Source organism: Delphinus delphis, chromosome 2, assembly GCF_949987515.2.
Source record: "Delphinus delphis chromosome 2, mDelDel1.2, whole genome shotgun sequence".
Classification (NCBI taxonomy): Eukaryota; Metazoa; Chordata; class Mammalia; order Artiodactyla; family Delphinidae; genus Delphinus; species Delphinus delphis.
Window position 1 is genome coordinate 48,210,727 of NC_082684.1, and position 23,418 is coordinate 48,234,144.

A 23,418-nucleotide genomic window follows, 5' to 3' on the forward strand; every position below is an offset into this window, starting at 1 on the left:
AGTTCATTCAGATTTCCCTTAGTTTTCCACCTAATGTCCTTTTTCTGTTCCAGGATCCCATCCTGGAAACCATATTATATTTAGTTGTCATGTCTCCTTAGGCTCCTCTTGGCTGTGACGGTTTCTCAGACTTTCCTTGTTTTCGATAAGGTGTTTCAGAGGAGTACTGGTCAGGTATTTTGTGGAGTGTCCCTCAATTGGGATTTGTCAGATATTTTTCTCATGATTAGACTGAGGTTATGTATTTTTGGAAAGAAGACCACAGAGGTTAAAAAAGAAACAGTGCCGTTTCATCACATCCTATATCAAGGGTACATACTATCAACATGACTTATCACTGTTAATGTTAACCTTGATCACCTGGCTGCGGTATTTTTTGTCAGCTTTCTCCACTGCAGATTTATTCTTTTTTTGCGCTTTCCATACTTTATTCTTTGGAAGGAAGTTACTAGGCCCCGCCCACATTTTAGGAGCGCTTCATCTCCTTGAGGGTATAAATTGTTTGGAATTCTTCAGTGTGAGAGATTTGTTATCTTTTCCCTCCATTTCCTTATTTGTTCAATCATTTCTTTGTCTTGTGGGTATTTATTTTCTATCGTGGATTATAACCTAGTACTCCTTTATTTTGTTGTTCATATCGTTTCAGTTTTCACACTTGGGAGCTGTTTCAGTTGGCTCCTGTGTCCCTTTGACATACCCCCCATCACTGTTTTTTTTCCCTTTTGATAGCACTTCTTTATTTTCTGGTTCTACTTGAACATTTCCTGCTCCTAAGTCTCTTTTAATCTAGATTCATTCCCCACCACACTGCCCTTTTTCTTTCTTTGCCACTTATGTGTTGAAGGAAATGAATCAATATCCTATAGAATTTCCCACATTATGTCTTTAGTGATTGTATCCCTGTCATGTCATTTAACATATCACTCTCTTCATTTTCCATAAACTGGTAGTTAAGTATTATAGCTTATCAGAGTCAGATTCCCCTTTAAAATTACTTATTTTCTGCTTTATTGAGGTACAGTTGACTAATAAAATTGTAAGATGTTTATAGTGTACATTGTGATGATTTGATACATGCATACATTTTGAAAGGATTCCTCTCATTTAGTTAATTAACTCATCCATCATCTCACATATTTATCTTATTTTTTTGGTGAGATCATTTAAGTTCTACTCTCAGCAAATATAAATGATACAACAACAATGATACATCAACTGTGGTCACCATGTTACACATTAGATCCTCAGACCTTATTCATCTTATAGCTGAAAGTCTGTACCCTTTTACCAACCTCTCCCTGATTTCCCCACCTCCTTGCCCCTGGCAACCACTTTTCTACTCTCTGTTTCTATGAGTTTGACCTTTTTTTTGTTTCTACATATAAGTGATACCGTGCAGTATTTGTCTTTCTCTGTCTGGCTTATTTCATTTAGCACAGTGCCCTCAAGGCCCATCCATGTTGTAGCAAATGGCAGGATTTCCTTCCTTCTCATGGCCGGATAATATTTCATCATATATATATATCTCACATCTTCTTTTTATATTCAACCATTGACAGACAGATTGTTTACATATCTTGACTATTGTGAATAATGCTGCAGTGAATATGGGAGTGCAGATATCTCTTTGATATCCTGTTTTCATTTCCTTGCGATATATACCCAGAAATGGGATTGCTCGGGCATTTGGTAGTTCCATTTTTAATTTTTTGAGAAACCTCTATGCTGTTTTTCATAGTGGTTGCACCAGTTTACGTTCCCACCAACAATGCACAATAGTTGCCTTTTCTCTTCATCCCTGCCAATGCTGGTTATCTTGTCTTTTTGGTGATGGCCATTCTATCAGGTGTGAGGTGATGTCTCATGGTTTTGATTTGTATTTCCCTAATGATTAGTGATGCTGAGCACCTTTTCAGGTACCTCATTTGTATGTGTTCTTTGTAAAAATGTTTTTTCAGTTCCTCTGCCCAGTTTTTAATTGAATTGTTTGATTTTTTGCCATTAAGTTGTGTGAGTTCTTTAATATATTTTGGATATTAACCTCTTACCAGATAACTGATCTGCATATTTTTCTCCCATTCTGTAGGCTGCCCTTTCATTTTGTTATCGGTTTCCTTTGCCGTGCGGAAGGTTTTTAGTTTGACGTAGTCCCAATTTGTTTATTTTTGCTTTTGTTGCTTTTGGTGTCAAATCCAAAATACCTTTGCTAAGTCCGGTACCAAGGAGCTTACCCTCTATGTTTTCTTATGGGTTCAGGTCTTAAGTTTAAGCCTTTAATCCATTTTGAGTTGATTTTTGCACATGGGGTAAAAAAGGGGTTAGTTTCATTCTTTTGCATGTGGTGCCCTGTAGTTAGATATTAAGGCTTATCAGATTCAGATTAATTTTTTGATATATATTCATTAGAGTTCCTGTGTACTTACAATTGCATCACATAATGTCTGGTTCCCTCTTTTTTTTCATGATGTTAAGATTGATCTTTTGGGTCATTATACGTCCATTATAATGTTCCCTACTAACTTTTTACCTGAAGGTTTTAGCAGCCTTGATGATTATTACCTAGTTGCGTTATTTCATTAGGGGTTTGAAAATATTGATATTCTAAATTTATCATTTTTCCTATACTAACTATCCATTATTATTGTATAAAGACCTTTTCTTGTCAACTCTTTGGATGCCTTGAAATACAGTTTATATAGAACACATAGAATAAATGCTTCATTCTTTTCCTTTGTTTACCAGTTTTCAGAATAATTATGAGTTGATGCCCCAGCACCCTCCAAAGTTGCCCAATAAGGTTTTTATTTTTAAGTATGAATATGAACTTAAGTTTTGACATATTTAATGTATTGGAATCTTCTCTAGTCATTTAGTCATTATTTGTTTCAATACTTGAGTTCCATCTTTGGCCATGAGAAGCTCCTTCAAGTTAGGAATTGTTGCCTTTTGAGATGATCGTAGTAGTCTTAGTAGATTTTTTTGCTTTCCATTATGAAAAGATGTCCTAGGCTTAGTTTGTACCTTTCGTGCTTCAGTCTTGGAATTAACCACTTTTCTATGGAACGCTTAGCTCTTTTAGTGAGAAATGGTGTTTAGTGATCATAACCTGAGCCATTGCGGTGCTAATTCTTACTGGGTTGCCATTGTTTCGAGGCCTTTTTGGTGAACAAATTCAATGTTTGATTACAGGGTTTTAAAATATACCCAGAATCTTACAATCTTTATTGCTACTGCTGTATTTCAAGTCATTATCACTTTTTGTCTGGATTATGGCAGTAGCCTCTTAAACGGTCTGCCTACTTCTAACCATGCTCTCTATATTAGTCTGTTCTAAAGACAGCAGCCAGAGTGATTTTTTTCCAATAAATTTATTTATTTATTTATTTATTTATTTTTGGCTGTGTTGGTTCTTCGTTGCCGCCCTTGGGCTCTCTCTAATTGCAGCGAGTGGGGGCTACTCTTCATTGTGGTGCACGGGCTTCTTTCTCATTGTGGTGGCTTCTCTTGTTGAGGAGCGCGGGCTCTAGGGTGTGCGGGCTTCAGTAGTTGTGGCTCGTGGGCTCTAGGGTGTGCGGGCTTCAGTAGTTGTGGCTCGTGGGCTCTAGAGCGCAGGCTCAGTAGTTGTGGCGCATGGGCTTAGTTGCTCCGCGGCATGTGGGATCTTCCCACACCAGGGCTCGAACCCGTGTCCCCTGCATTGACAGGCCGATTCTTAACCACTGCGCCACCAGGGAAGCCCCAGAGTGATTTTTTTTTTAAACAAAGAAATCAGATTGTATCTCTCCTCTGTTTAAACTGTCCCATCTCCCTTGGAGTAAAATCCAAAGCCTTTATTTAGTAACAAGAGCAAATAAAGTGACCATATGCCAAGGTTTGCCTGGGACAGAACCAGTTTATGCTTGTTGTTCTGACATCCTGTCTGATTTATTATTTGGCTCGAGTTTTAAATTTTTTAAATAAAATATTAACAGTTGCATTAAAATAAGTTAGGATAGATTTGGTTGACCAAATGCTTTGTATTTCTAGCTTCCTCTGTTGTCTTCTCTCTTATATAATATTTCAGATGTATGTACACTAAAGACTTCTTACTTCAACACAAAGATGACCAATAATATCGTGTCCTTCCTCTCCTGACCTTTTCTAGATGTAAGGAAACTAAACCTTTCTTTCAAAGACAACATCCTAGGTGACTACTGATAAAATAATTTTAGTCAGTCACAAATGGCTGGGGACAGCTAACTCCTTACAGTCTTTTTTTTTTTTTAACATCTTTATTGGAGTATAATTGCTTTACAATGGTGTGTTTCTGCTGTATAACAAAGTGAATCAGTTATACATATACATATATCCCCATATCCCCTCCTTCTTGCGTCTCCCTCCCACCCTCCCTATCCTACCCCTCTAGGTGGTCACAAACCACTGAGCTGATCTCCCTGTGCTCTGTGGCTGCTTCCCACTAGCTATCTATTTTACATTTGGTAGTGTATATCTGTCCATGCTACTCTCTTACTTTGTCCCAGCTTACCCTTCCCCCTCCCTGTGTCCTTACAGTCTTGGCAAGTGGGGGGAGAAGCATTGGCCACTGCTATGCTGCTGGTTTTGGAGTTAGCAGCCATTTGTACTGTGGTATGTGTCCTACCTGTGATATATCTTAAGCTGCCAAGCTGCCATTTGACTGGTCAGTGAAAAACCTGGGAAATTATAGGTTAGGCTTATAAGAAATATGTATGGGAAACAGAGGATGAGCAATCCTGCATACAGAGAGTAGTCCTTTATAGTGGCTTTATCCTTTATTGCATAGTGCAAATCAACCACTTATTACTATTTAGTACTTTTAAAATTTTACAATGAATCCTTTTGCCTGAAATAACTGAAAGAGGAAAAAGGAAGTACATGTTTAATGAAAAATGAAGTACTGAATTTCCATTTCTTAGAACAGTTGATGATGACATATAACTTGCACAAAGGTCATCGTTTACCCTCCATAAGGGCCATGGAAGTATCACTGATCATATGAAAATCCAAACACACAGATCTGCTGACACAGCCTTAGCATCTACTTTGTAAGTTAGTGTTTGTTTTAAGAAGACTGCGTTTAAGATAACAATTTGACACGTGTAGCTGGAGACAGTGCATTTACATATCATTCTGGGGTATGTGATTTTTCATTTAGAGTAAATAACTGTTCTAAATTAAATTTTTCTGATATTTTATTATGAAAATTTTCATGCATACAGCAAAGTTGAAGGAATTTTCCTGAGAATACTCTTATACTAATCACCTAGATTCTTCCATTAACATTTTCATAAACTCACTTTACCACATATCTGTCCATCTGTCGATCCTTCTAGCCATCCATTAAACCATCTTATTTTTTTGATTCATTTCAAATAAATTGTGAGCATCAGTACACATTGCCCTCACTATATGTCATTAACTAGATATATACATAACTGGAAGTATATCATTAAGTAGAGTCCAATATTTGCTTACGTGTATGTTTCATAAAATTAATATACAATGAAGTGCACAAATCTTAAGTGTGCATTTGTTAAATGCATACACCTGTGTAACTTAGGCTTATGTTTCAATATAGAACGTTACTGTTACCCTAGAAAGTTGCTTCATACTCTGTCCCAGTCAATCCATACTCCTTCCCCAGAGGCAACCACTGTTCTGCACTTTTTCCACCTTAGATCTAAACTAATTTTGCTCATTTTTGATTCCGCATTTTCTTATTCATACACAGAGTGAAGTCATAGCTATTAATGTGTTGGCTCCAGTGCAGAGCTTTGCACGTAATTAGATGATCAGCTGTTTCCAATAGAAAATCATTTAATTCCAAAAATTGTTTGATTTTTTCATTCAGTTGATGGACTCAAAGTAAAACTTTTGGAAGTTCATTCTGTCGAAGGAAAACACTTGTCACTGAATGTTAGTATAAATTCATTTAAAGTTCAAAATTGAAGACAAAGGGTTTGTTTTGTGGTGATAATACAACTACAGATTTTGATAAAAAACAATGTCCTGGTAAAAACAATGTCCTTACTAAATCAAGAAATCTGTGGAGCAGAAATGAATTTGTAATTGGTTGAGGTACATACATAATTCATAATTGCATCCAAACATGCTGTGATATCTTACCATTTAAGATAGAAGTGGTAATTGCCAAAATATGTAGGTTTTTGTTTTTATATATACACTAAGTAATGACTATAAAGTTTTGAAATGAAGATGATGCTGAAGAGAATATTACTTTAGCATGGCATTAGGACTTTCTTTGCTGTCCATTATCAATCCAATTTTTTAAATGTTTGAGCCTTTGAAGAGCTATTTTGTAAAATAACCCAAGAGTCCTTCTAGGGTGTTGATTGATTTTTAATAAATGAGCCCTCTAAATGTTGGTTGCATTTTCAAAATCAGTGGAAAATCATTATTCAAAGTATGAATTAATGGAATGCTTAAAGAAAAGAACAAAACAAATTTCAGCTTTTGAAGGTTTAGCAAGTTGCACTTATTATAACAAAGCTTGTAAACAAAGACCTTAACTATTTATTCCTATGAAAACGAGGGAGGAATTGTACACATTAAGTGAGGAAAGCTCAAATGGTATACTAGATTAAATTCTGAAATTTTATAATTGTATTTTGGAGAATCTCCCCTTGTGGGAAGAGTCTCCTCTTGTTGAATGCTTGCTTTTAGCTGGATAAATTTGTATTCTGACCTGAAATGGAATGAAATTGAGAAGGCTTACAATTTCATAGCATCTCTATTTGACAAAACATTTAAAATAATTTAAAAAATCAAGACAACTTATTTGATGAGTTTTGTCTTAGAATATTTACTGAAGAAATTTACTTTAGAGGCAAAGAATAGAACTGCGAAAATATGTGGGCTAAAACATTTTCATATATTTACCTGTAGAGAATATTTTCTCAATTAAAAATTATATGTGCAGGGAAGAGTCAGTTGAAGGTATGGATTATTTCAAATTAACCTTAAAATTAACTTTGAAGACGATTGTGGGCAATTTTATGAAACATTGAAAATAATAAGCATATTGGAAAAATTATTTTTCTTCAGAAAAAATGCCAATGGACATAGTTTTGAGACAGACGTGACTTACAAAGCTGATTAAATTATTAAGTCGGAACTAAGAAAAGTTATTTTGTTTAACTTATGTTTTAATATTCAGGTAATTATAATGATAAAGTTAAAAAAATTTTGTTTTAAATATACATAGGTATATTAAAATATATAGGTATATGTTATCTTTTGAACAATTTTGTTTACTTTTTGATAAGTATTTTTAACTTTTTATTTTGAAATAATGTCTAACTTATAGAAAAGTAGCAATATTAATATAAAGGCATTTTGCACACTTTTTATAAACATTCACTAATCTTTAATATTTTGCCTCATTTGTTTTAGCATGCTTTTTTTTTTTTTTTTTTTTTTTTGCGGAATGTGGGCCTCTCACTGTTGTGGCCTCTCCCGTTGCGGAGCACAGGCTCTGGACGCGCAGGCTCAACGGCCATGGCTCACGGGCTCAGCCGCTCCGCGGCATGCGGGATCTTCCCGGACCGTGTCCCCTGCATCAGCAGGTGGACTCTCAACCACTGAGCCACCAGGGAAGCCCAGCATGCTTTTTGTATATACATATTCTTATTGTTTTCTGAAACATTTGAGAGTAGGCTGAATACATCATATCCCTTTACGCATTAATACTTAATTATGTATAAAAGAATTTCATTTTTGAAAGTAGTTTTTGAATTGAACTGTCTTTAGGTCGACCAGTATAATGAAACAATGTTGTAATTCAGTACATAAGCGTTTCAAAAAATTGTATCATTTCAGTTATTTTAGTGTTCCCTTTTATCCTCAAAAGAGTCCTAGTCTGAACAGTCATTTGTGTGGTCATCCTAACAATAAGGACATAATAGGCACTCAGTTAATATTTGTTGAGTGATTGAATTTGTGGCCTCCTGCTTCCAATGTTGTCTTTTAGCTGTATGGCGGTGATGACTTTTGTGTTGTGAAATCTCATGATCCACACTCACTTCCCCTGTGCCATGTACACAGCTAGCAGAATATATATAGTGACTTAGACATTGAGAAGAAATATGGTTGTTAAAGAATATATTTTAAGCACCTAAAGATATTGGAATACTTTTTATAAGATCTGGTAGATTCCAGGGCATTTTTAGAATCATGGCATTTAGAGCTGAAATGGATCGTAGACACACAAGATCTAGCCCAACCACGTATTTTATGGAAGAGAAAACCGATGCTGACAGTTAGGTCATTAGGAAAGTGGGACATTGCTCCATGACTCCTTGCCAAGTTGATTTCTTTAACCTCAAAGATTTTCTTAATGGACATTTTGATAATGAGTTATCAGACTATAAACTATTCTTTATTTTGTCAACATAATAGTAAATCGTGTTTGCCAACAAGACAAAGGGCAAAGACTTTTATTTTTTAGCTCCAGGAGGAACGTGGGGCTAATTTTTTTTTTTTTTTTTTTTTTGCGGTACACAGGCCTTTCACTGTTGTGGCCTCTCCCGTTGAGGGGCACAGGCTCCGGACGCGCAGGCTCAGCGGCCATGGCTCACGGGCCCAGCCGCTCTGCGGCATGCAGTATCTTCCCGGACCGGGGCACAAACCCGTGTCCCCTGCATCGGCAGGCAGACTCTCAACCACTGCGCCACCAGGGAAGCCCTTTTTTTTAAGTTTTGAAGCCAGGGGGATGGTGCTAGGTATAAAAGAACCCCAAATTCCTTTGAAATTCTTTTTTAAAAGTTTTAAAAATGCAATCAGTTGAATTCTATTTATTTCCCTTTTGTTTTAGTATTCTGAAGAAGCCAATAATCTCATTGAAGAATGTGAGCAAGCTGAACGACTTGGAGCTGTGGATGAATCTCTAAGGTTTGGGGTTTTTTTGCAGTAGTATTTTATGCTTTTTCATGTGAAATGTTAACTTAAGAAAAAGAATACCTCTATTTCTTTTCTTTGTTTAAAGTGAAGAAACACAGAAGGCTGTTCTTCAGTGGACCAAACATGATGATTCCTCAGACAACTTCTGTGAAGCTGATGGTATAACATTTTTTTTATACTATACATATTAAGATTGTGCCTAAGGAAAAGAAATCCTTTTAAAATAATTTTAAAAATTATTTCTAACAGTTTGGCAGTTCCCCAAAAAGCTAAACACAGAATTACCATATGACTTAACAGTTCAACTCCTCGGCATATACCCCAAAATACTGAAGACAGGGAAGCAGATACTTGTACACCCATGTTCACAGCAGCATTATTCACAACAGCCAAAAGGTGGAAACAACCCAAGTATCCATCAGCAGATGAATGTATGAACAAAGTGTGGTATACACGTACAATGGAATACTATTCAGCCATAAAAAGAAATGAAGTTCTGATACATGCTGCAATATGGATAAACATTGAAAACATTAAGATAAATGAAATAGGCCAGACACAAAAGGACAAATATTTTATGATTCCACTTATATGATATATAGAGAGTAGGCAAATTGATAGAGGCAGTAAGTAGATTTGAGGTTACCAGGAGTTAGGGGGAGGGGAGAATGGGGAGTTATTGGTTAATGGTTACAGAGGTTCTGTTTGAGGTCATAGAAAAGTTTGGAAACAGCAATGATGGTTGCATAACATTGTGAATGTATAAAATTAATGCCATTGAATTGTGCTCTTAAACATGGTTAAAATGGCAAATTTCATGTTATATATATTTTACCACAATAAAACAATTTAAAAAGAAAACCCAGTTTCTGGAAAAGAAAAATTTGCCTCCTGAGTTTTGCAGTTCTGTGTACTTAGTAATATATATAATTTTTGTGATATGTACAGGTATTTTGCATAAATAGATAAAAGGTAGAGATTGCAAAAACCTGCTTTTGATATATTGGCCTTGGATTGTTAAATATTTTCCTTAATGATGGGCTGTGTTATTTTTGGAAAAGAGAAAAATGAACCATGAGTTATGTCTGTGACATCTAAAACTAAGCCAGAGCTCTGGTATGATTAAAATCTAGGAGCCCTAGAACCCATTAGAACCATTTGATTTATGGATTTATTTATTTAGATTTATAGATTCTCCTAGTCTTCCTTTTTTTTAGTATCTCCTTTTTTGTAAGTTTGTTAGCCTTTTAATTGGCTAAACAAAATTAAACCAAATTGAGTTTTTGTATCCTTCTTTGGTTCTTTTGGAACAGATTAATGATCTTCTAAAAAATCAGTGAAAAGAACAGTATAGATCATTTTAATTATAAGCAAAAGATTAATCTTGCAACACCCCTTCCCCCCAGCAAAAAGAGGGAAGAAAAAGGGAAAGTACTTATTTTTAATTTGTGGCTTCATTTTGGGAAAAAAAGATACATATGCTTTCCTTAATAAAAACCATGACCATATTTTGGCAGATACATATCTATAATCCTTTATTCCTAATTCTCAAATCTGAAAACTTTGAAAAATGAACATTTTTCTCCTTAAATTTAGTACAGATTCATTCAGTGTGAATATTCATGTTTTTACTGCATGTTTATATTCATGTTTTTATGTGTTTGATTAAAGGTTGCTGTCCCAGTCCCTGCTAGAATAATATTGAACATATGTTGCATGTACTGTATTACCTTTCTAAAATCTGAAAAGTTCTGATTTCCAAAATACATTTGGCCCCAAGGGTGTTGGGTAAAGAACTGTAGACTTATATCTAGCTTTAGGCCAGTAAAGAAAGGGGGATAAAATGCTCTCCCAACCCTAACTTTGCCATCTTTTCTGCAAGGATTCTTTGGCTTAAACATTGCTATGTGAGATAAAATTCAACTTATAACATGCAGCATAATTTTTTTAGGCCTGCAGTGTTAGAGAAAGAATGGTACTACTTTAACCAAAGTATCCTTTTAAGACTACATGCTTACATTTGTGTCACAAATCAATAAGTCACTCCTTATATGGTGGAGTTCTGTTATCTTGGGTGAATAACTTGTCCATTTATACTTGTTTCTTCTGTTAAAGGAGGGTAAATATTAAAAAAAAAATGGACAGCTTTGTAAGGAATAAATAATGTATGTAAATGGTAGGTAGAGGATAGAAGGTATTTTGTAAATCCTAATTAGAAATTTGAACTTTTGTTATCTGGCAAAATAAGGTTATAGTAACCTTTTTTTTAGTAAAGTTGGGAGAGAGGAAGTATTTGTTGTAAGTAAAATTATGTCAACTAATGTTTATCTCTAACGAGGCAAAATATTAAAAATTTAATCATTCCTTGGTGATTAGTTTTCTGTCTTAAAGTATTCGATGCTGAGTGTTATTTATATATATATGTTAAGAGTCAGAGTTATTTTTTATGAATTTATTATAGTTTGCTATACTGAGGTAATACCTATAGTATTAATTGAGATGAACAGAGATATCTGTTCCTGAACTATGTGATTCCATGCAGATTGTTTTTTAAATTTTTATTTTTACTTCTAGTTATTTTAATTGCTACTTCTGCCTTGGACTCTCAGTTATTTCTAGGTGCTGTCACTGGGCTGTTTATAGAAGCAAATTTTCCCCTAATTTATGACTCTAATGAACTGTGAATTGGGATAAAAATAACCAAGCATAGTTTTATCTTTGTTTTTTAAATGAGAAGTAGGTACTCTAGAGAGTTTGATGGAGTCTTGTGTAAGCATCTTTCTGCTCAGAGTTTTGTCATCTACTTTGGTTGCTTTGGGGCCATTTTCACTCACTTCCTCATTCTTTGTTGGTTCATACTGTTAAGCTTTATCGATGAGTCCGGTATTACTGTGTTATTAACTAATTCCCCAAAGCCACTGAGGACCAGGGGCCATAATTTTTTGGTTTTATTTTAAAGTTATAACACATTATACAAATTTATAGAACATATGAGAAACCAATATCCCACCAATTTTGGTATGTTTTCCATATATCTCTGTAATTAACTTTTCTATAATGCCTTATCTTTTCATTTTATTAGACAGCCTTTGTACTTAACAGTTCTGTTGACTGTAAAATGGTCTATTAAGTTATATCATAATACCAATGCCATAGTTAATATTTATTATACTCTTACTGTTGTGCTAAGCACTCTGCACATATAAACTTCTTTATGTCTCACAGTAATGCTATGAGTATTATCTCCATTTTACAAATGAGGGCACCAAGGCATAGAGAATTTATATAACTTGACCAGGGTACCGAAGTGAATAAGTAGTGGGTCCTGGATTTCTAACCCAGGCAGGGACCGCTCCAGGGACCGTGCTCTGCTCTGTTGGACACTTAGGTTGCTTCTGATTTTCCCTTTTATAAATAATGCTGATACAAATATCATCCTGCTTATAACTTTTTGAATATTTAGGATTATACCTTTGGGGCAGCTTTGTAGTGGATCCTGATGGTGGTCATGTAAGAAGGAAGTATTTGGTAACAAACTGTATGGTACTAATATGTCTTCATTTACCTTAGTTACTGATGAACTCATCACATTGTGGTTAATGTGATGAGAAATGTATGGTATATTCTTTGCCTGGACAGCTTATAAGAATTGAATTACTATGTTCCTTCAATTCTAAAATTCACATATTCCTATTTTTTTTTTTACCATTTCTAAAACCAAGAGGCTTTTGTAAACAGTGTGTAATTTAATGTGGCTGTGTTTGTTCCTTCTTTTCCCTTCTTTTTAGGATTTCTCCTAAAAAGGTGTTTTTAAATCCTAGACGCATTGTTACATTTGTGGTGCCTTAGAATCGATGGAATACAGTCTGGTCATATTAGCTTTTTAAGGTTACTGAAAAGAAGGAAGATTATTAAAACATTTTATTTTACAGACATACAGTCTCCTGATGCTGAATATGTCGATTTGCTCCTGAATCCTGAGCGCTACACGGGTTACAAGGGACCAGATGCTTGGAGGATATGGAATGTCATCTATGAAGAAAACTGTTTTAAGTATGTGTCATTTTCATTTCGAAATGCCTGAAAGATGTGTTCATTTCTTTTTATAAACAAATAAACAGAATCACAATGATTTAAAAGAACAAATCAAATTCACCTTATTAAAGGATGTATTTGGACATGGAAATGTACTTGTTCATTAATCCCGTTCCCCTCTGGGGAAACATGAGGACATGAGTTTCAACAAATAATTCTTTGTTCTTTAAGAGACTTAGAACAGTCTTAGACTTTTATGGGAATATGGTAGGCATTTCACAAATGTTCCTTAAGTGAATTATAGAATCTAATTTTTTAAATTAATTTTTATTGGAGTATAGTTGCTTTACAATGTTCTGTGAGTTTCTGCTGTACTAGAATCTCATTTTATAGATGAAGTAACCTAGAGCCAGAGAGATCATATAGTTAGTGGCAGGGAATAGATTAGGATGTATAATTCCTAATTCTCTTTTTGGTGCTCTATACTCCTCTTTTTGTGGCTATAGTTATTTTACCGGCTTTAAAGTTAAATTCTTTTCAGAGAATAACTATAATTAGTAACATTTGAGCACTTACGGTGTGCCAGGTATTGTGCTAAGCATGTTACATACATTTTCTCCTTTAGTCCTTGTAATAACCCTGTGTTACAGTCATCACTGTTTATAGATGGAGAAACTGAGAGTTGGAAAGGTTAAGTGATTTGTCTAGTGTCAAAGATCTAGTAAGTGGAAGAACCCCCTTTGTACTGTTACCCACTACAGTGGAAGCTGTCAATCTGATCATTGAGAGACTGAGACATGCTTCAAGTTTGTTCACTTGTAAGCCTCTAGGTTGTAAACAATGTATGTATTGGTTTTTGGAAGGGATGCGTGTGTTTGTGTGTGCCTGTGTGCACACAAGCGTTACGCTATCTCAGAGATGGGGATAGTTCTGGGAAGATTTCCGGAGTTCCCAAATGTGGCAAAAATACATTTCACTTTTTATGTCAAATATACGCATAAGAGATCAGCAATTTCTTTTTTTGACTTGCAGAATTTCTACAGTTTGGGAAGTGGGGAGTTTTCATTATTTACTCATTTCTGCCACGTGTATCATTTAAATTCTCTTGACTATTATTAGGAATGTTTGGTTTACTGAGTTTATTGACTTACTTTAAAGGTTTTTTTCCTTAATTTTTTTTGATGTGAACTAAAATAAAGTCCAACTAAAGCATTTGTTAGATTTTGTATAAGTTTTGTAGTTATTTCCTAACTAGTTTATATCATGGTCCCCATAATATTTCTAAAATATAAACAATGTATGAGGCACTAAATTGAGGATATTAAAATACAACTTACATGTTCTGTTCTCAAAATGTCTCAAGCTGGGCAAATTTGTGAAATAGATAAAAGGACATTAAAACAATCCCTACACTCTACTAAAGATACTAATGAATATTTATTTTGAGATTTAAAAACACTTTAGTGACATACTAACTCTCTCTTTTTTTTCTTGTTAAAAACTACCTATTATTGAAATCATAACAAACTTGATGGCCTCAGGGCAAACTGATGTACTTAAAATTACCAAAGTGGAAAATAATCTACCCATACTGTTTTTTCCCTTTTTTATTTTAGTGCTTGCGTTGGATATTTACATTTTTTGCTTGTTTGTCTTTCAAGTAGCAGTGTACTTTGTGACACACACACACATATATGATATATATAAAAACATATTAGTAACTCTAGGAGAAGAGCTTGACTGGTATTTTTTCTTCCTTTGTTTGAAGAGGTGATTAGGAAATGACTTTCTGGCTGCTACAATGGGAAAAGATCAGAAACTATTATCACTAAAACAAGTAACCACCCTCCCTTAAAGCAGTTAGAGAAAATAAATATTTTATAAGATCAGTAAAACAATTTTATTTTGGATATAGTCATTAAAAAACTTTCTGAGATGAATTCACTTTTACTTAAATAATTATAACATGATGGGTAACAAATTTATATTTTATACTTTAATTCTTTTGTTTGTAGGCCACAGACGATTAAAAGACCTTTAAATCCTTTGGCTTCTGGTCACGGTGAGTTATTTATTTGCACTGTTATTTTTCAGCCAGTGAACTTTGGTTAGAAGGAAGGAGAAGGCAAGATAAGGGTTGGCAAGAGCAGTTGAGATCATATATTCTTGTTTTCACCGAAGTTATGTCTCATTCTTGCAGAGAAATTGGTGTTGAAAATACTTACACTTCAGTAAGGAGTATTTTTTTAATGAAGTTCATTGTGTTAGACTATCATAGGATTAAGTTTAAATTATACATTTATTCTTTTATGCATTTTTGCAGAATGTGTGTGTTCAGCCTTTCTACTATTTGTACTCATCTTTTAGTTGAATGAATATCCAAAAAACTTCTGCCTCACATCTTTCCTAAAACCTGAAATTGTTATATATATTGGGAGTCTGATTTCAAATTCACATGACTTTATAGCTCATTAACATTTTTCATTTTCTACTTACACTCAGGGTTTGGCTTAAATGCTGCCTTCCCCGCCCAAATTTCCTTGATCCTCTTAACTGGAAGTAATCTCTCTCTCCTCATAAAGTGATCTTATGTATTGTTTTGTTCCTCTTAACAGCTCTTTCCACTTGCTAGCATTATTTTACTATTATTTATATATCTATTGATCTACCCTGGTACTTTGGACATATGGGCAGCATTTATCGATTTCATCCCTTAATACAGAGTCTGGAACATAACAGATGGAATAGTTTGTTAGATAAATGATCAATGAAATTCACCCTCCTCATTTAACGGTCTTGTCTACAGTAGTGAAAATCACTTGTTCCTCCAACAAATGATTATCCACCATTTACTATGTGCTAGGCACTGTATAGGTGCAGAGGGGATGTAAAATTGAAACTCACAAACCCTGCCCAGTCTATAATAGACAGAACAGTTTGTTGCATAAACCATTTCAAGTGTATGATTTCAGGCTTTTTCCTTAGGAAATATATCCCTGTTCTCTGAATATGTGCTTACTGATGAAATCTTTGATGTACTTTTAGCAAATGTGGAATGGTTTTCATTTTTTAAATGTATTTAAAAAGCTGCTGATCTCATAGAGTCAATAAACATGAATTTCCTCCTGCAAGGCAGTGAGATTGCAACGTTCCCTAAATGTTGGCAGACTCGTCATTCTTAGAAATGAAAGAGCATCTTTAAACAAGGCTTTTGGATTTATATGGAGTCACATATGGTACTCAGTGGAAACTATTGATTTACTATCAGATGAAATGCAAATTCCCAGGCAAGAGATGATCTTCACTATGAACTCACATTATGATCTGATAAGTTAATTAACCACCCTCACTTATTTTAAAGATAAATGGGAACAATTTCAATGTTTATCATTAGGGAACTAGTTAAATGAATTATGGTATATTCATATAGTAGAATATAACCATTCTAAATGTTGCTGAAAATTTATATTCATTTATATCAGTGGTGATCAATAGCACATTTAGGAGAAGAAGCAGGTACCAAACAGTATGTATAATATATATATATATATATATATATATTTTGCGGTACGCGGGCCTCTCACTGCTGTGGCCTCTCCCGTTCCGAAGCACAGGCTCCGGACGCGCAGGCTCAGCGGCCATGGCTCACGGGCCCAGCCGCTCCGCGGCATGTGGGATCTTCCCGGACCAGGGCACGAACCCGTGTCCCCTGCATCGGCAGGCGGACTCTCAACCACTGTGCCACCAGGGAAGCCCTATAATATATTTTTTATAAAAACATAATTGATATAATATCTAAATATCCTGTACACAAAGAAAAAAGACATTTACCAAAATGTAAATGGTATTTATCTTTGGGCAGAGGGAGTTATGGATGATATTTTTTATTTTATCTTTGTCTTCTTTTTTTTTAACATATATTTGCAATGAGCATATGGTACTTCAATAAACAATGGCATTAAATAAAAGTGGCAAAATGGAGACAGTTTTTCAGTAGTTAATGAGCAGCTGCATACAAACTGCTGAACTGTGCATAATTTGAATCTTACAAATAGTCTTTAAAAGTATTCCTGAATAGGGCTTCCCTGGTGGCGCAGTGGTTGAGAGTCCGTCTGCCGATGCAGGGTACGCGGGTTCGTGCCCCGGTCCAGGAAGATCCCACATGCTGCGGAGCAGCTAGGCCCGTGAGCCATGGCCGCTGAGCCTGCACTTCCGGAGCCTGTGCTCCGCAGCGGGAGAGGCCACAACAGTGAGAGGCCCACGTACCACAAAAAAAAAAAAAAAAAAAAAATTCCTGAATAAGGTAAAATTTTATAATGTCAGTCCTGGGAGTTTGGAAGCAATAACACACATCTTTAGCAGAAACTGTGTTATAGCTATAGAACAAATAAATAAGTGAAAAGACTCTGACAGCCAAATAACTGTGAGTCCTTAAGATATTTAAGAGTACTCTCAGATGATAGATTAGATTTTTCTTTCCTGTCAGCCCATATTAAATCTTGGACAAGCTGAAAATACTCTTTTTCCAGGCTCTTGGAGATGAAACTGTTTAGTCAAATCAGACATAATTCCTTTCATCACCAGAAAGAGTTGCAGTCACAGGCACATCTCACTCTAAGATTTTATTTATGTGGGTGAACTGATGAACTAAAGGTAACCTCTACTAAGTCTTATTTTTGTGGAAGTGTAGCAGTTTAAAAGGAGCGTCTGGAAGGAGTTTTTAATAATAAGCATTTTGTTTTCTTTTTTCAGGGAAAAGTGAAGGTAAGTATAATGTCTTTATCATACATCACATATATGAATTTGCTTATACATTCAGATGTTTGTTGGGCAAACTTGTTTTGTTCTACCCGCACGTGAGACGAAGAAAAAGTTAATTTTTATTTCTTTACCTGAAATTCTAGGGGTGACAGCATAGGTTAAGGGAAATGTGACTCTTTGTGCCTGGGATCAGGCAGTAGAGACAGCCTGCCTCAGCCTCTGATAATTCACTGGTACATTTTACCTATTGCATGTGAAAGCTAGACATTTCCCCAGCCTCTGTCAGGGAAAACATCTCCTTTACTGGTTGAACTCTGGTATCTACTAGGTCTCATATAGGAAGGTTCTAGACATGATCAGAGTGTTGAGCTACCGTCTTCCAAGCTTGTGGTGACTCTTGGGTGTAGGTATCATTGCCAGCTCTTTAAGTTAATTGTAAAGCTAAAAGTTTTAACATATTTTAGGTTTACTCTGTCTTTTTGAGAACGTTTTTGCTTTATGAGTGAGATTGAAATGAGTTTTGTTACTATTTGAAGATCTCAAACTATCTCTCATTGTCAGAGAAAAGATTGTTAACCTGTAGAGGCTGTCCTTAGAGAAAATATCTTATTTATGAGTATATTTATAAGTATTCATTTTAGTCAAATATGAAAGCTGATATATTAGGTGATTATCTAACTGGATCACATTCAGAGAATATCTACTTCAGGATTATAAAACTGAACTGAAAATTTCTTTAGAAGGCTAGGTCCCAAGCAATGTCACACTCCTACTCCCCCCAATTCATGGTCCAAAACTTGAAAAAAAAAACCTCAAAACCTAGAGGTTCCCAGTAAGGAAACAAATCACTTGTAATCCCACAACCCCAAAATAATTGATAATGATAATGGCTAAGAAGACATGCTAGTACTTTTCAAAGCAATTTACAAATATGAGTTTATTTAATCCTTCCAACAATCCTAGGAGGTATTATTTTTATCTGCATTTTATAGAGGCGGAAAATGAGTCCCAGAAAGGTTTAGCAACTCAGCTAAAATCTTATGATTTGTAAGTAGCAGAGTCAGGATTCAAATCAGGCAGTTTGGCTCCAGCGTCTGTGCTTTAGTTACTATCTCATACTGCTTCTCTGCTAACATTTTGATAATTATTATTATTTACATGTTTATATTTTTATAATAGATATATCTATAGTTTTATATATTATCATTACCATGTCTACTTGCTTCCTTAGCCTATATCCTCATCAGCTCAGGGTGCTCTAACAAAATACCATAGACTAGGTAGGTAAAACAAAAGACATTTATTTTCTCATAGTTCTGGAGGCTGGGAAGTCCATGGTCAAGGTGCCAGCAGATCTGGTTCATGGTGAGGGCCCTCTTCCTGGCGTACAGACAGCTGGCCTTCTTACTGTATCCTCACATGATAGAGAGAGAAAGAGCTCTGGTCTCTTCTTCTACTTATAAAGACACTAATTCCATCATGGTGACCCCACCCTCATGACCTTACTTTGATTACCTCCCAAACACTAATTACCTCCCAAAGACTCCACCTCCAAATACCATCACATGGGGAGCAGTGGGGGTTAGGGGGAGGGTTAAGGGCTTCAACATATGAATTTTAGGGGGGGACACAAACATTCACCCATAATAACCTAGATTTCTAGAAATGGATCTACTGGATCAAAGGATAAGGACGTTTTAAGCTCTTGATACATATGACCAGATTGCTTTTTGTCATTGGAAGGGTGTGCTAATTTACATCCCTTCCAGTCATTGTGCCTGCTAGTTTTACCTGACCCTCGTCTGCATTAAGTATTATATTTTTACCTTTACTCTTTAAAGTTGTATCTTTATAGTTTTAATTTGAATTTTTATTTATTTTTTTATTGAGGTATAGTTGATGTACAATATTATATAAGTTTCAGGTGTGCAACATAGTGATTCACAATTTTTAAAGGTTATATTCCATTTATAGTTATTTTAAAATATTGGCTACATTCCCTGTGTTGTACAATATATGCTTAATTTGCATTTTATTGTTAGTGAGGCTAAACAGTTTTTATCTATTACTACCATTTATATTTTCCCTTTATGAATTCTCTATTCATATTTTTTGCCCATTTTTAATGGGCACTTTGGCATTTTTACTCAGTTTGTGAGCTCTTTATATACTTAGGATATTATCCTTTGTTGTATTTGCATTTTACCCGGTTTGTTGTTTGCATTTGTTTATAAAGTTTTCTGACACACAGATGTTTTATGTTTTTATGTAGTCTATAAATATATAAATTTATTGTTTATTTCCTTTGTCATTTCTTCCATTACTTTTATGCTTGTTTGGTTCATTATTAATATTACTATAAAAAACTTTGTAAAAAGAACTATATAGTACAATGTTTGTCATTGCTAGTAAATGTATACATAGAATGTTCACATAATTATAATAATTTCTTATGCCTTTTTATATATTATTTCAAATAAACATTTTCATGCATTGTCGTGTTCCACGTTCTTCTCATTTTAATAGTTTTATATTATTCAGCCATGCTAACTAGTATATAGTATTCTATCATGTCAGCTTAGGCCTTGTATATTTTGATTATTTCAGGTTTTAAAAATTATATATAACATAATCATCTTTCTGCAGATTATCCACCCCCCCACCTCCATCTTGAGTTATTTCTTAAGACCATAATTCTAAAAGCAGAATTGTCAAGTCTAATTATATGAACAGTGATCTTATTAGGTCATAAAATATAAACAATGTTTGGTTTTTGTAACATCTCCTTGAATTGCTCTTTTGAAATATTGAATAGCATATAATACTACCAGCTATAATAATATACCTCCAATACTATTTTATAATTTTTATTTAACTTTTCTCATTTTAAAAAGTGTGTAATGAGTTCTTAATTTTTATAGCATGAATTGTTACTAAGGCTAAGTATTTTTCCATGTATTGATTTACTATTTAAATTCTGTGTTTTGACCTCATATAAAACATTTTATCCAGAAAGTTATGAGGCTGGGGCCACCTAAGGTAATGCTAAAGCCTTCTAAAGACCGAGCAGCCAAGTAGAACTTAAAGTGAATCCATACCAAGAACCTCTCTTTCCTTTACAAACAGAATTTGGACCTTTGAATCACTGTTTGTCAAAAATTTGCTATAGTATTTTAAAACTTTTGAAAAACTTACGTTTTGGCATTTTTTACAATCTCGTGACTTATTTTTCTTTTTATTTCAGAGAACACTTTTTACAGTTGGCTAGAAGGTAATTGAGCATTTTTAAGCAAATTTAAATAACATTTTTTTCATTTTTAAATGCACATAAAATTAATTTTCTGCCTTACAGATTTCACATATGAAATTTATATTTCCAAATTACTTTTTGTAGGCCTCTGTGTAGAAAAAAGAGCATTCTACAGACTTATTTCTGGCCTCCATGCAAGCATTAATGTGCATTTGAGTGCACGGTATCTTCTACAAGGTATGTGACATTTTACTTTTATTCACTTTACCACACTTATTTTCGGGTATTCTTAAAATTTTCTTGGTATTTACCTGGATGAGAAAGGATTGACCCTACTGAATATTAGGCAGTAAAAGATTTATTCTTAAATGGTAGTAATCAGGAATGTGGGAACCATGGACCTTATAAGGAAAAGTTCAGCCTGTTCTTAGCGCTCTTCACCTTCTTTTAAGAAGCTGCTCAAAATCATACATGTCACTTTGGAAATGTTCTTTTGTTGTGGGAATTAAAAAAGCTCTCAAGAGCATAGTTTGTTTTTCATTAGATATTACTGTATCAGAATCCCTATATTTGTGTGCCAGCTTCAGGCCTGGAATTTAACAGGTAAGAGCATTTTTTCTGCTGCTCTTCATGCTTTACGAAGGCTGTTGAAAAATTAGACCATGTTGGAGTTTCATCAATAACATATTTCTTCAAGAATTACGGTATCTTTTACTTTTTAGAAACAAAATCATAGTAACTTTAATTAGGGCTTCAAACTCATTAGTAATGTCAGATAGTCATTTTTGACTTCTGTATCTTGGTTTTATGGATATGTTTATATTCAGAAATTTGATTTTATTAGTCCTGGTTTCTCAGTAAAATATTGAGTTTATTTTCCTTTTAAGGATGGCTTCTAGAAGATAAAATATTAATATGGAATTATTCAAGGCTAAATTATGTAAAACAGTTTTCATGGTTGTATTGATTATATATTTTAAAATATAAAATCAAATTAGCTTCTGCAGGCATCAATAACCTAATATAAGTAAAATGAAACTTACTTAATTTTAAAATGCAGTTTTTTTAATACTTAATTCTTCTTTCTTCTCAGATACCTGGTTGGAAAAAATATGGGGACATAACATTACAGAATTTCAGCAGCGATTTGATGGAATTTTAACTGAAGGAGAAGGTCCACGAAGGCTTAAGAACTTGTACTTTCTCTACTTAATAGAATTAAGGGCTTTATCTAAAGTGGTACCATTCTTTGAGCGCCAGGATTTTCAACTCTTCACTGGAAATAAAGTTCAAGATGCAGAAAACAAAATGTTACTTCTGGAAATACTTCATGAAATCAAGTAAATTGTGTATTACAACTTATACATTAATAGAAGAGTGACAAGTGGTATCCAAAATTAAATTCTTAAATATTCAACTTAGAGAAAGGAAAACTATCTAAAAAATAATTAAAAGCTAATTCTGCTCATAGGTCTTTTAGAATTGAGTTTTGGTTTTGTTTTCATTTTGACTTATGTACTAAAAGGCACATAGTTTTAGTTTTAAGAGCCATTCTTTTGGTATTTGATACTTGTATTATTTTCATATTTAGTTGAACAGGTTGGGTTTGGGGCATAACTTCTACTATATTATACAGTTAGCTTTTATATTTGAGGATAAGAATTTGTTTGGGGGCATAGAATTTTTGATTTTACTATCTATTCTACTCTATTTTACTTATATTATTCATCACTGACCAGCAAAATGTGGTATCAGCAGGACTTTTAATGTTTTATAATACATGAAAATATTTTCTGTTCTATGCAGAGAATATATGTTGTTTATGTTTTTTTTTTAATGTAGGTCATTTCCTTTGCATTTTGATGAGAATTCGTTTTTTGCTGGGGACAAAAAAGAAGCAAACAAACTAAAGGTAATAATTTTATACTCTAACTTAATTTTTAAATACAAACTCATGCAGGTATGAATAAAGGCCGTGTTTTTATTCTTAACAATAAATCTTGATATACATCCTGAAATTAGAAGAAAAGTCAGAGTCATAATCTTTCTTTTCCTCAAGAAAAAAGATGTCCAAAAGCAGGTCCAACTTAAGATCTAGTTTGTGTTGTTTTCAAAATAACAACAGAAATGTGTACTCTTTACAGAAGGCTTTCATTTCACATTGATGCTCTCATGTAGTAAATAGAACTTATGAATGAAAGGAAAGGGATCTAGAGCACAAGGGGCAGAATTAGTCTTTCGCTGGAGAGAATTCTGAAAATAGTTTTGGCTAAATTACAGGATGCTCTTTAGGAGGAGAGGTTACAGTATTGTTTTGTCAATTCATCTCATTCACTGGGAATTAAAGAAATTTAGTTACACCAGTATGCAGTTCTGGGAAGAACAGAAGACCTGAGATCACACAAAATGGGCTCTGGTCTTTGCCTTACCTCTTA

At 34.3% G+C, this 23,418-nt stretch overlaps 1 protein-coding gene across 1 annotated transcript in view; it reads left to right on the forward strand.

The window, feature by feature from the left end:
* Nucleotides 1-23,418, forward strand: part of ERO1A (endoplasmic reticulum oxidoreductase 1 alpha) — a 44,928-nt gene that overhangs the window by 12,726 nt on the left and 8,784 nt on the right. Inside the window, exons 5-12 of the mRNA XM_060004558.1 lie at nucleotides 8,852-8,928; nucleotides 9,023-9,096; nucleotides 12,870-12,990; nucleotides 14,988-15,034; nucleotides 20,978-21,004; nucleotides 21,128-21,220; nucleotides 22,077-22,323; nucleotides 22,826-22,895. Coding sequence (XP_059860541.1) covers nucleotides 8,852-8,928; nucleotides 9,023-9,096; nucleotides 12,870-12,990; nucleotides 14,988-15,034; nucleotides 20,978-21,004; nucleotides 21,128-21,220; nucleotides 22,077-22,323; nucleotides 22,826-22,895 — 756 coding nt within the window. The remainder of the gene's footprint in view (nucleotides 1-8,851; nucleotides 8,929-9,022; nucleotides 9,097-12,869; nucleotides 12,991-14,987; nucleotides 15,035-20,977; nucleotides 21,005-21,127; nucleotides 21,221-22,076; nucleotides 22,324-22,825; nucleotides 22,896-23,418) is intronic.